Source organism: Hyalella azteca, unplaced genomic scaffold, assembly GCF_000764305.2.
Source record: "Hyalella azteca isolate HAZT.00-mixed unplaced genomic scaffold, Hazt_2.0.2 contig8205, whole genome shotgun sequence".
Taxonomy (NCBI): Eukaryota; Metazoa; Arthropoda; class Malacostraca; order Amphipoda; family Hyalellidae; genus Hyalella; species Hyalella azteca.
The window spans coordinates 104,136-118,460 of record NW_025938304.1 but is presented as its reverse complement, the minus strand read 5'-3'; the positions used below and the strand labels follow the sequence as shown (position 1 = coordinate 118,460).

The 14,325-nt window shown below is 40.5% G+C and overlaps 1 protein-coding gene across 1 annotated transcript; it reads right to left on the bottom strand.

Moving 5' to 3' along the window:
• Window positions 1-3,114: 3,114 nt before the first annotated feature.
• Window positions 3,115-13,506, bottom strand: LOC108681454. Its single transcript, XM_018170483.2, has 11 exons — window positions 11,512-13,506; window positions 10,838-11,067; window positions 7,349-7,577; window positions 7,027-7,175; window positions 6,146-6,290; window positions 5,884-6,021; window positions 5,072-5,137; window positions 4,556-4,730; window positions 3,969-4,216; window positions 3,556-3,821; window positions 3,115-3,128 (listed from the first exon to the last, which is right to left on the bottom strand). Exons 1-11 carry the CDS (start codon window positions 13,401-13,403, stop codon window positions 3,115-3,117), a joined length of 3,552 nt encoding a protein of 1,183 aa, XP_018025972.2. The 5' UTR covers window positions 13,404-13,506.
• Window positions 13,507-14,325: the final 819 nt, after the last annotated feature.

The window sequence follows — 14,325 nt, the reverse complement described above, 5'->3', positions numbered from 1 at the left end:
GTGATTGGATGTTCATACAAATTTGGAAAATGAAGAGAAATCGAGGATAAAGTAGGACCATTAAAGAAGCGTGTAAACTATTATGCGCTAATAATCGAGTATATAAATGTCATTTAAATATATATAAATCAAAATTCATGCTTAGTCCTCATCTAAGATAGAGTAACGTCTACACAAAGCTTCGTGACTTCGTAATATCGTGAAATTTGTTGGGTAATTACCAGTTGTGACAAAACCTAAACCTAATCTATTATGCCTTACAGCCCTCAAGCAGGGATATCACAATGTTTTCGAGGAGGAGATTCGTAAGGATTTTCTAAGTAATAAGTTACATTATTGATTCTCACTGATTCTAAGAGATAAGATATTCATGGGTGGGCATTAAAAAATAATTGTATCGTGCCATATTCACCGTGCGTGCTTTTGCCGCGCACTTTTAAAGGCATTATAGCCAATACGAGCAGTTTACAACTGAATTGTAACCAATAATTTACAGTCATTGTAGAATTGTTGTGAACCAAGGTAGATGTTAACGCAATTTTAATAAATTTATAGGGTTTTAACAATATTATAGTCCATCTAGGCAGTTTTTAACAATACTATAACGGATTTACTGTTTTAATCACAATGGAGCGAATCACGGCAGTTTTTAACAGCATTATAAAGAACTTATAGTTTTAACAGTAACATAGCAGATCTAAGCATCTTTTGACTACAGTTGATGGCAATTTGTAACTTCAATTATAATCAAGCTGTGTATTTCTTAACTAGAATACAGTACATCAAAACTGTTAGATACACACGCATGTGTTGATAAACATTGAAGTCTGGCACTTGGAACTCGTGCTTGATAGATGGCTCTTGTAAGACGCCCTGAGTGCTGTGCAATTTCATCTTTAACCTTTAACTCTTGTAGGGCTGAATAGGTACAAATTAAACTACACTTGGTGCGATAATAATATTGTAAAATGAGGAAGTATAATAAAACTTGAATATACCAGCGCTGAAAGGCTTGATAAAGAGTACGTCTTAGATCAGCTTCTCTTTATGCAAGTTGTGTAGGACCGACTTATTCAAAATATATAAAATTGCAGTGTTGAAATAAAATAAGCAAACTAAAATGAAATAAAGAACGTTGAGATGAAATAAAGTGTGCTGCAATGATATAAATGCCCTGATAAAATATGAAAAACTCCGTTTATTGACGTCATGGCAACCCCGAGTTGACAAATGTTCCTGAATGGTTCACCCCAGAAGCGAAACTAACACAGTAAGAATGCTACCTGCTCCACAAATGATGCAATCTCTGATCTTTGTATTTCCTGCACTAAGAAAAACGAAAACGACCGAAAATAAACTATCTCCGGGTAGAATGACCATTTGTCTTGCGACATTTGAATGACCGCTGCAAGATGCGCGGTGCAGTTATGTCGACCTTCTTCTATTTAAAAAAAGTGTCACTTTTGCGCCAGAGTCGACGCCCAACGCAGCGACATTCGAGCGCTGTGACGTTTGCTGGATAAGCTCATGAGAAGAAGTCATACAGATGCTTCGGGTGACGTAAGCGTGGAGGAATTCCAAGCAGTTTTTGAAAACCAAAATTTCGGAGTCAGCGGATGCTCCGCCGGCAACATTTGCGCCGTGACCGTTCGACTAAGTGCTCCAAGAATTCGCATGCGTTACAACTGACGATGTCACAACTGCAGTGTGCCAGCGATCCGCTGCCGACATCGTTACTTAAGGGGAATGTCGTAACCCTAACATCTTTTGTGGTCGAATTTTTAAACCGCTTCCTCACTGAAAGAGTTGCTTCGAAGAACTTCAAATTAGCTTACATTTCGTCACTATTAAAACAACAGACATTGACGCTTCTGATCCCAAATCATATCGAACCATCTCCAACCTGTCAATTTCGTCGAAAATCTTGGAACGCGTTGTGGCGCGGCAGCTGAACAACCATCTTCAGCCGTCCGGTCTCATGCCTCGCTTCCAGTCTGCATACCGTCATCTCCACTCGATGTTAACCGCTGTGCTGAAGATGCTCTAAGATATTCTGCAAGCAGTAGACCGCGGCGACATTGCGGCACAGGCTTTACTCGACCTCTGCCGCATTTGACACGATCGACCACGCCACCTTATCGCGTCGCATTAACGTATAATTTGGCCTGCGCGGCACAGTGCTGCGGTTGCTCGTTTCCTATTTCAAAAATAGATTTCAATGCGTTTGACGCGGGAACTTTTCTTCTACGCCATCGTTAATCACTTGTGGCGTACCATAGGGATCAGTTCTCTGCCCAATCGACTTCCTGTTATATACTGTCGACGTGTTGGACATAATTGAAACTCATGGTTTGAATCCGCATATGTTCGCCAACAACACCCAAATTTATGGTTACTGAGCGCCGACTAACGCTGTAGCGTTGCAGGACCGCGGATGTCTGTTTGAATGGACGCCTTCTCACACTGCATGTGCTCCAACCGGCTCCAGCTCAACACAACCAACCCAGTTCGCATGGGCAATGAGTCCGTCATGCCTCAGTCTTCGGTTCGTAACCTGGGAATTCTGGTGGTCTCGAAACTTTCTATGAACAATCATATTGCCAAGGTCACCACCGCTTGTTTTGGTGCTTTGCAACGAATACGTATTGTCAGGCCCTCGGGGTGGCGCTAGTTCTGAATTGATTGAACTATAGTAATGCCACACTCCATGGACTTCTGACCACTGCACTAAATAAATTGCAATCCGAAATGAACACTGCTGCGCGAATCGTGTGTAATAAGCGGAAATTACACCACATGACGCCGATATTTTGCAATCTTTACTGGCTATGCAAGCAGCAGCGCACGCAGATAAAGGTCGCTGTTATGACGTTCCGATGCCTTCACGGTCAGGCTCCTCCTTATCTCTCGGAATGTCTGCGTCGCGTGTCGGATCTGCCTTCTAGAAGACTGCTGGTAGAATCAACAGCGGATCTCGTCGTTGCATCTACACGTCTATCTACCGTCGGCGACAGAGCGTTCCCGGTCGCCGCCGCCAGAACCTGGAACAGTCTGCGGGCTTCCGTAACATCGGCTCCTTCGCTGCTGGTGTTTCAGTGTCGCCTAAGGACGGAATCATTTCGTAGAGCCTATGAATCAGGTGCTTAGTCAATTTTATCTGTTTTCATACTTTCTCGAGTATTTTTTTTTGCTTGCTATTAAAATTACGCGTAACGTGCCTTCGATGTTGGTTTGAACCTGACACTATGAGAACTGCTTCGTATAATAATACTAATAATAATTCGTAAGGCATGACTATTCATGTGGAACTTTCGTCACAATTCTGGATCGAAATGTGCCAGAAAAAGTTTAGTTCAAAGATATTCGTGTTAGGGAAACATCAAATCATGACAGGATTCAATTTAAAAAGCCCAGAACATTACCAATCCCAATCTCAGGAATCATAGGAATATATGAAATTCCAATCTGCCACGGCATCCCGAAAGTCACAGAACTTTTTATTACTGAAAAGTTTCAGCGCAAAAGGAAGAATTAGCGATTCGCTAAAATCCACACCTCTTCCCGAGATATTTCGTTGAGAAGAACCAGCCTCAGGACTGGTAGTGATGACGATCTTGCATGGGAATTCACGAAATTTGTTGACCATTTCTTCTACGACTACGCTGGACGTGGCGTTGGCGTCGTCGTAGCCGTCAACGAGGATCAGAGGATGTAGACGTTTAAAATCATATTCAACGTTGTGAGCTCCAATTTGGCTGCAGGCTTCAGGAAAGTTTTGCTCCATGACGTCAGAAAAACTGCGGGATTTCGAATCACGACACCTGAAGTGGATGAAGACGCCATGAAACTTACCATTGATTGCATGCTTCAATGATTCATCAAATTGATATCGATTTACTCTTGAGCCATAAACAGAACTGAATGGTTCGTGAACCCAGTCTGATGAGGATTCGTAAATACTGACACACCGTTCATCAAATACATTTTCAAGTTCCACGTCGACTCTCCTCTCCCAGTTCTCCTTCAGTACGCTATACGCAGCAAAAGCGTCATCATCAACGCGCACATCAGCGTATTTATCACAGAGCGCCTGGCAAGCTTCCTTCACTCGCTGAGCCTCAGCGTCCGGCACGCGGTGCAGCTCAGCGGCCTCGCTGATCAGCTCGTATGCGATCTCAGTGATCCTGTCCGCCACCCCCACGAGTTCGGGAGGATCCTGTATCAGCCTTGCTAACACTTTTTTCATAAGCCATTGGACTTCTATCATAAGGCAGAACAAGTTTTTATAGTCTGAATCTTCAATTGCGGGATTAACTTTTTCAATACCACCACAACACATTGTTGACCAAATGTTATAAAATAGACAAATTAGCTGGTTTCGAGGCTGAGCATAGAGTGAACGTACATCAAACTCCTCACAATCACATTTTTTCAGAAGGTTCATCACCTGCGGATTGCTCTGCATATTATCGAGGAGTTCGGGAAAGTCACTCGGATCGTACCTTTTCAAACAATATTCCCAGCAAGTAACATTTGGAGGCTTTTCTCCGCACACTTTCACCAGTACAAAGCGCAATGCGTGCGGCAGCACAACGTTCAGGGCGTACAGACTCTTGTACACGGCGTCCAGGTCCCCGCATGACGAGGCCAGCGGACAGAGGTTCTCTCCACCGACGGCGGGGGCAACGGGGAGACTGGCGGGTGACCTGGGAGGTTCTGATGCGACACGCCTGCAATATATTTCTTATAATTTATACTGTAGAACTATTGGCATTATAAATTTATGAATTCTTGTAATATCGCAGGAAACCAAAGTAACAGATTTTTTCAGCTTCACCCAAATAAGAATACTGACTTTTAATTTAACTACCCCAAATTAAAGTAATGCAGAGAGTAAATAACTATGGTTATTCATTAAAGAACTTATTTTAACTTAAATATTGAAATATGTTTAATTCAACCAAATTATTATTGACCTATATTACCAACCCAAAGCACGTGCAAAACAAGGTTCAAAGAATAAATTTAATTTCTTCCTATAATTTTCCTCCCAGAGTCTGGTCGTATCAACCTGCAGGGTTCTGCCTGTGGTGGCAGCGGTGGTTCATCAGTGAGAATCAGCGCGTAATTCTTCTCTCTGTCAGAGAACAGGAAATGTTTCATATTTTTGTTGGCATGTAATGGAACTGGAGAGAAAAAACATTAGGATTGCTTTGTTAGGCAGAGTGACTGTTACTCTATATCGTTATATATCGTGTCATGGAAGACATGGAAATCATATTTTTATGATTAGAACCTCTCAAGTCATATAAGTTACCCGAACTTATCATCATGTAGGTGCTATTATTACCTCAACACCAGAGCTAGTGAGAATTACTACTGAATTCAACTAAATCACCTCAATTGCCCGGTGCGACGTGCATCATTTAAAATACAAAATATCAGAAGGTAATCTAAAACTTTCCCGGCTTGTTGGTCTAGATACTAAAATCTGCCATTTGCCTCGGCTCGATATTATTTTGGCAGCATCGATTTATTCAGACAGTGTTCCCTAGTTATCGAAATTTTCATTAGCAGGTCAGTTGGGTATGAACCACAGGCTCCTGCTTGAACCACTCAGAACATCAGTGATGTCGAAGTGGCTTTTCATTGCAGCGTTCTGATTAGTTGGTTCACACCCACCTCCGTCAGTTGCAGACGCTACTTAAGCATAACGAAAATGGCGGGACACAAGTGAACAAACACAATGGCTTCATTCCTCTATTGGCGACTGCCTCAGCCATCAACTGTTCCTTGGATGACAGATTTTGAAGTAAAATAATCATTCTATAGTACAGCAAAATAATTTCGGCGCTGTGTGTTGTAAGAAATCAGTTTATTTACCCTATTCTCAGCACTCGGCTGGGTCCCGTGTGGATTTGCTGGTCCGTGAAGAGCGTCCTGAGGCCCGCGCGCTGCAGCTCCACCAGCGTCTCCTGTGCTACAGTCAACGCGCAGCTATGCACCTCCAGCCTCCGCAACCTGACATAAGACGATCATTACATTAGATCAGGTCTTAACACACCTTTCTTAATGATTCTTCGGACCCACAGAACCACAAATGAGACATTACTGATCATCATGATACAAGGTAAGGAACCACCACCTGTTGTCAGTAGGAGCCATGCCAAGTAAGGTGCGAGTCAAACTCTCTGGCTGATTTTTGGCAACCGACTTCACCAGAAGGAAGATGTGGGGAGACACGGGCAGGGCAGCGATGTCGCCCTCAGATGTGGGTTTAACAATCACCCCTGTGAGGAAAAGAAATTAATATGGGGGTTTTGTAATGGGTGTTAGCGGATTAGTTGTTTCTGAAATGGTTGATTGTGAACTGGGCTTATGTGGAACGGGTGATTATGAACAAGTTGTTTGTGAAAGAGGTGTTCTTGGAAAGGGTATTTTGAAATTAATGTTGGGAGAAATGGTGATTGCGATATGTTTTTTATTATTTTGAATTGGTGTTTTTAGAAATATTGCCTTCCTATGTAAGGAGAATTACAGCAGAGCTTGCCTAACATTTTCAATTTATCTTCATTACTTTACTTTACACTTGTTTTCTCAGACTGAGTTAAGATTGACCCAAGCACCATTTGCTGTATTGACATCTTGATTTTCATCTTGCACCTTTCTCCACTCTTGCAGTACCCACAGTGGGTTAATAAATAATTAACAGGTGGTAATTAAGGCCTGTTTAGTTTGGGAACAACTGATTGGATACAATGAATTTTATCTCTGACAATTCATGTACTACGGTCTAAAGTTACCTAAAAGGGTCTAAAAACTACTGATTGGCTACAACAGATTCATTCTCTGACTCTTCATGTACTTGGGCCTATGTTGCCTTAAAATTAAGATTTTTTCGAAGTAAATTCTGTCACATCACAAACACTTAAAACTAAGCATATTTACTCTATATAGGTAAAATGTTAATTATTATTCTACGGATTTTATCTATTGACAAGGATCTATGGATCTATTCACACTCACAAAGCTCCTGGTGCTTGTGCTGCAGGGGCGTCAAGTCAACGTGCGGCTCCGTGACAATCAAGAAGTCTGAGTTGGGCGTCGCGACTTTGGCCAAGGATTGGATGCTCTTCGTATCCTTGATACAGCCAGCAAACAATGACAACGAGCAGCTGCACGGCAATATAATATATATGAATTATATACATATATATACCTCTAGGCTCAAGAGGGTCACAAGTTCAGTGCTTTAAATGTACAAAAATGGTAGTAAGAAATATAATAATTCAGTAATATATATATTATTAATATATAATAATATGATAAATAATCCTCCCTGATGCACCTCGAGGAGTTCAAGGCTTCAAGCATGTGGTCACACGGACGGCGCGGTTCGTGGTCCTTTAATAGTCGCAGCTCAAGAATTCCTTTGAATGTCCTAGCCACCTCGCGCCAGGACTCGGGCGCTGGGGCGTCCAAAAGCCTGACGCTGAGCGAGGCCGGCTGTTGGTAGGGCAGCAGCAGTGCAGTGGCATCAACACAGTGGCCTCCAAGCCACAGGAGTCTCCCGAAATCTGTTGGTTTCCGATATACTCTGGTGTACAACGGAAACCAACTATGTAGGGAGTCCTAAACGCCACCAGCGAATGCCAAGAGTGCTACAAAAGAAGTACAATACGTGCTCTCATCCAACGAGCTCTCAAAACCTACTCGTCTGAGAAGTATTTAGATGTGGAGATGAAAAAACGCGAAAGAATCTTAGTCAATAATGGGTTTGCCAATAGAACCATCGACACCGAAATCTCAATACACCGATTGACCCAAAACAGACTCAACAACGAACCAGAGACGAACGCAAACGTCACAACGTCTACTACGAGAATCAAATGACCAGCGTTTATAAAGCAGATGGACAGATTCTTCAATCCATAGTTCACAACAACATCGTAAGCGTAACTAACAATAAAATTAAACTACTGATGTATTATAAAAACAAGAAAATGCAGAATCTTATAATGAACAATTACCCCTGCAGAAAACGTGAATTTTCCAAGAGACCAATGTAGTCAATAAATTTTTCTACAATAGAGAAGGTCGTAGAATTCTCCCTAATATGGACTACATTAGGCCTACAACTACGACATTTATTTATTTATTTATTTATTGAAGAAAAGTCGTTACTCCGATGGTTCGAGGAAAAGTTACCCAGAGGGAGTAAAAAAGAGCCGACGTCTCGCGTGCCACTTTCGTCTGGTGGACAAAGGAACCACCTGATGGAAGCCCACAACGAGACCATCACTCGTACGGTGCTGGAAGAATGCACCAGCGTCGTCATGAGATGCCCCGACGCCAACCGACTCGCGATAGCTGAGGCCCTCATCGTGAAGGCTAGGACACCAGCCATCAACCTTCAAACTACTGGATTTGTCAGAACCTTGAAATTGTTTTCGGAGTGATTTTGGTGCTTGCGATATTGGTTTTCTTCATATATTCGGGATTTGGCAATTTTTTTTCTAACCAAATTGATTATTGATTACAAACCTATTTACATGATTTTGTACTTATCTTGATCAAAATTTCATCACTCAGTGCGTCTGGTAAGTCGATAATGAATGATTAATACATTCGAAACATCGTTAACGAAATAAAAATGTCCATCGGTACTCTGATTTTTGATTTACCAGTGCAAACGAAAAATATTGTTCGATATATTCAAATAACTAATAAGAAAACGTTCAATAAAACAAATTATCCGGTCTTCGATGAAACCTGCTTCAATAAACAAATTCTGCCAACCTATACGAATTTACATTTAAGTATTATGTATATAAATAAGTATCATATCATTAGATTATCTTATAATTATTGCCTGATTTATCTTTTATTTTCTGTTGCTTAATCCTATAAAACATTCATTTCAGTTTACATCTTCTTGTTTATCTTGGACATAATGAAGAAAAAATTGCCAAATGGTCTTTGCCAAATGTTCTTCAAGTTGCCAAATAGTCTTTGGGAAGTGTGGGAATTCAGCAGTAAAGGCAGATCCACAGATGAAAGGGCGCATATATTGAGGGAAAGTAAAATTTCTTCAATGTATCAGATTTTATTGTGTATGAGACTTTAGTGTCCTCCTGGGAGGCAACATGACCGGTATACAACCATCAAGAAACAACCATAGTGAATCAGATTGGCACACAAACTTTAATGACGGTTTTGCGATTGTCTTCGCCTGCTGAACGAAAGGGAGCCAATGGATGCATAGTACCTCGATTTTGCATTTGACAGTGTTCCGCATGAGCGGCTGTTGCGTAAAGTGAAGTCTCTGGGAATAATGGGAAATGTACTGCATTAGATCAGGGATTTTATAAAGGGAAAACACTCCATTGGATCAGAGATTTTCAAATTGGTAGACGACAACGTGTCAGTATTAACGGAACCGTATCAGACGGCATCAGTGGGCAGCGGAGTGCCACAAGGAAACGTTCGTGGACTTGTTTTGTTCGTTGCTTTTATGAACGATCTGCCAGAAGTAGTGTCAAACGTGTGCTCCATGTATGACGATGACACAAAAAGTTTATAATACAGTTGAGGATGCGTTAAATAAAGTGAAATTACAAGATGATCTTAATAGTTTAGTCGACTGGGCTGATACGTGGCAGCTGCGTTTTAACGCTGACAAGTGTAAAGTACTTCACTTCGGGAAGAACAATGAACAGCAAGATTACAGTATGAGAAGACATGGTTACAACGAGAGAGTAATGATTGAGAACTCTAGTGTGGAAAAAGATCTCGGAGTTTGTGTCGACAAGGAGCTGAAATTTTCTAAGCTCGTTGAAACGAAAGCTAATACATCCAACAAACTTCTTGGTCTAATCAGACGCTCATACGAGTTCCTAGATGCAGAAGCGATGAAGCAGTTGTTTGTTGCTGTCGTGCGTCCGAATCTAGAGTTTGGAAACGTTGTGTGGTCACCGAGATTTGAAAAGGACAAAAATTTAATAGAGAATGTTCAAAGACGTGCAACAAGGATAATTCCAGGCTTGAAGGGCAAGTCCTATGAAGAAAGATTGAAGATTATGAAGCTTCCAAGCCTCAGTTATGGACGTCTGCGTGGGGACCTCATTGAAGTATACAAGTGTACTCATGGTTTATACAAGGTCCCAGAAGGATTACTAGAATTTGAAACAAAAGCAACACCAGGGGCCACGGCTATAAACTAAAAAAACTGCGCTGCAACTTGTCCACGCGACAACATTTCTTCTCGCTTCGAATCACCGACATGTGGAACAGCCTCCCTGATTACATCGTTGACGCTCCGAGTATGAGCGCATTCAAGAACACACTAGATAAAGCTATGGAAAAATATTTGTTCAGACTTGAAATGCCTAGCACCATGTCGAACCCGATGGAAGTCTAGTAGCTATTTCAAACTATCGTCAGTCGTGAAAAGATCCGGTCACATGACACGATTTTAGATCTTCTGTGAACAAGTCACGAAAAGTTCAAGAATCGGCGACAGGCCACATCAGGCCTACTTTTTAGCGCCGACATCACTATGTTTTGTTATGTTATGTTATGTTATGTTATGTTATGTTATGTTATGTTATGTTACGTTATGTTATGTTATGTTATGTTATGTTATGTTATGTCTGTCTCTTATACACATCTAGATGTGTATAAGAGACAGATGTTATGTTATGTTATGTTATGTTATGTTATGTTATGTTATGTTATGTTATGTTATGTTATGTTATGTTATGTTATGTTATGTTATGTTATGTTATGTTAGAAGTAAAAGCTCTCAAACACTAGAGGTACTCATGAAACACACTACCTTTATCAATGGTCATGGTCCAATTGCTGCTGTGTGCCAAGCAGACTCCGGCAATCGCTTCAGCAATATGTTGCGAGTCATGACAGTTCAGCAAGATTTTATCCCAGCAATACATGTCCGTGTTACCGCCTCCAATAGCATCACGCAGGAGCGGCCAGTTTTTCCAGAAGACAGTGGACTCCTCAGCAGCACTCAGCCCCATGAACACATACGTGAGCACTTCTGCGAGGCTAATTGTATTATTGATTAGTAAATCAACATTCATGTTGATTATTAATATCCAAATCACATGAAAAATATTAATATTCACATTCATGCCAAAATTTACCTGGAATCATTTGAACTTAATATAGAAACATTGTAAGTGCAGCTACTGTGATTGTTAAGCTAATATTGTAATTGTGAAAAGTAATTTTTCCTGCAGTGCAAACAGCATCGGAAGATAATATGAACAGTGAGACACTCATTAATTAGGTCAAAATAATGTAGGAAGACCTAAATTAACTAGGTCTCTTTATAAAAATTATTACTTAGGAAATTTAGCCCTGTTAAACGTAGGTGGAATCAGGCCTAATAAAAATATGATTGAATTCTCTAACGACGACCGCCCTGGAGTTCTATCTCAAAGATAACTTTAAGAAACTCAATTGAATCTTTTTCGACAGAAAACTTACTTGAAACTTTCTACTTTATATGACGTCAGGATGGGCGGCAAGGCATTATTCTTACGGAGCTCCATTAAGACAGGCTTGGAAGCAAAGAGTTCTTGTATGCTCTTGTGATGAAAGAAAAATGTGCCCGATTTAGAATTTTTACTTGAACGTTTTATTTTCAAGACAACACCCAGAAGAGCATTAGGATCAAGCGTCCCAAGCGCCCCATATTCTCTGAGTTTTGACCTGATACTGCGTCTCAAATCGACAACTTCATTTGCAGAGAAAACCAAATGATGTTCGCAAATCATCTTCAAGGCGAAATTGCCCAAGTCTTGGAAGAAAGCATCGATAAGGCCAGCCTTGTCAACAATGGAGTAGGCAGCCAGCTTTGACTGAATAATTCTCTCATACAGATCATGTGTGACTTGAGCTACAGCAGCATGAGATTTCCAATCATTTATCCTTTCAGGAAAGTTCCAGACCAGGTGACAAAAGAGAACCAAATTAATGGGACGAACAAAAAGTTCTTGAATGTCCCGTCCAAGAGAGCTGAAGCTCTTTACAACATTCTCAGCATATGGAGTGACATGTTTTTCATACTTATCCAGAAATCTTAGTTGGTCATCTAAATCACGAATTTCTGCTATCTCACACTCATGGAATTTCACACCTTCTCGCTTCAGAAAGTCCTTGAGCTCATCGGCAGCACTTGGCCTGGTGGTGATGATCACACGACACTCATGTTTCCTCATTTTGTTCACCATCTGTTGCACAACCTTATACGAGTCTTTATGACATTCATCATAGCCATCAATGAGAATCAAAGGGTTAGACTCGGTGATTCCTTGGATAACAGTTTCAGGGCCTAGTTTCTGGCACACATTTTCGAAGTTTTCGTCTACTACATCAGTAAATTCTTTTGTGGAAACATTCCTGCATTCATAATAAAGTAACAAATTGTGATTCTTCAGATTGGCAATTTCTACCTCTGCATCTGAGATACCATAGTGCTGGATCACCAAGTTCTTGGCCAAAGTGGATTTCCCAGACCCGGAGTCGCCAATGACCACAACGAACTTTTCGCTGCCAGTTAGGAGTTCAGTGTAGGAGATCTTGTCTTTGGGTTGATCTTTAGGTTTCTGTAGTGTAAATTCCAGGGAATGAAAAACTTTCGAGCGTTCAACGTTTTCATCGCCGAAGAGCAGAGTTTCTTCAGACAACATCGCTTCCCACATGACTTTGGCTTCTTTGTTTCCATAAGTTTGCAGGAAGAAGCAACAATAAGCCTTAGCTTTTTCATTATCTGTGCGCACTTCATCCCACATGCCATCTACCTGGGTTTTGAAACTCGTTACTTCATCAGCTGGGATGCTGTACACGTTGCCAGCTTCATCTATCACATCATGCAGGGCTTTGAAAATTTCATCAAATTTATAAGGGTCCACAGCAGAGTCCTCTTTATGCACTACATCATTCCTGTGGTTTTTGGCCGTTTTTAGCAGGCATTCTAGTTGGTTAGGAACTCTCGCCTGGAGAACGTTTGTGTGTGTTTCTTTGGATTTGAAGATCTCGCACAAAAATAAAAACATGAGACTTACATCATATTTTGAAGAGTTTTCCCGAAGCATTTTTATATCGTTAGCTGACAGTGTAACTTTAGGCGTTTTAAACTTGACTCCAAGAAGATTCTTCAAATATTCATGTTTGGATTCATAGAGCTCCACTTTTTCTTCAAAATAATCGGCATAAGTCTGCCCTTGCTGCTTGTCGCTGCATTCCCACTTTAGTACGGCTCTGAAAACTTCACACATGGGAACTTGGACGGCAAAAAAGTTCTTGTATCTGTTGGCTTCCTGAGGTGAAAGCTCAATTCCAGGAACTAATGAGATGTTCTGTGTAATTCCAGCCATTTCTACTGGCAAGCATGTGCAGCTGGTCTCCCTGCATATAATTATGTGAAGCAAATTGTTTAAGTTCTCGTGATGTTTCAAACTATTAATATTTTTTTGTGTGGATGTGCGTTGGATTTTTCTACGATATACTATAAGCTGCGAACTGAAATAGGCAAAATTATATCTGCAACATAAGAATTACAAAATGGTTTAGTTTTATATAATTTGCAACACAGGAGAAGCTTTTTAAGCATGGAATTAAATATTTTAGCAGAAATAGAAAATGACTGAAATGAAAATTTCATTTGGCTGAAAAGTTCTAAGATATATATTTATCTTACGATATATAGATGATCTGAGTTTATATTGATGGGGTCAGCCCAGTCTAAAGGTTGGCAGCACAGTTGGAATAGTTGGCTACTGGCCAATTAGAAATATCAGGTAGAATTTTTTACAAAAATTGTGGGTAAAACTATTGCTATATGGGCAATTTTCAAAATATCAGGTAAAACTGGGCAATTTTTCTATTTTTTTATAACAGAGATTAGGCACAGACCCAATTGGGTTAAATTAAACACAAACCCAGGCATTTTTGTCTCATTCCCGGGTGGCTTTTGTCCCATTTTCCAGGATGGCTCTGGAATTTTGATGATGATCAGTCCAGAAAAATTTGTTTAGGGACCAGATAGATGACGTATTACCTCTAATCTAAATAAAACTGCTTATTGAGCCACGAGATTTATCTAAAATATACAACTTTTGAGCCAAAATATTTCAGTTTTCATTTAGATGTTTCTTATCTTTATTTTAATGATGTAATGATAGCGATGGTACTACTGAATCATTTAGAAGGGTGGAATTCTAGGGATGAAGGTTCATATATTTTAGTTCAATACAGCCAGGGGCCCTGGTCTAGTTTTTTTTTGTATTTTTATCGTAA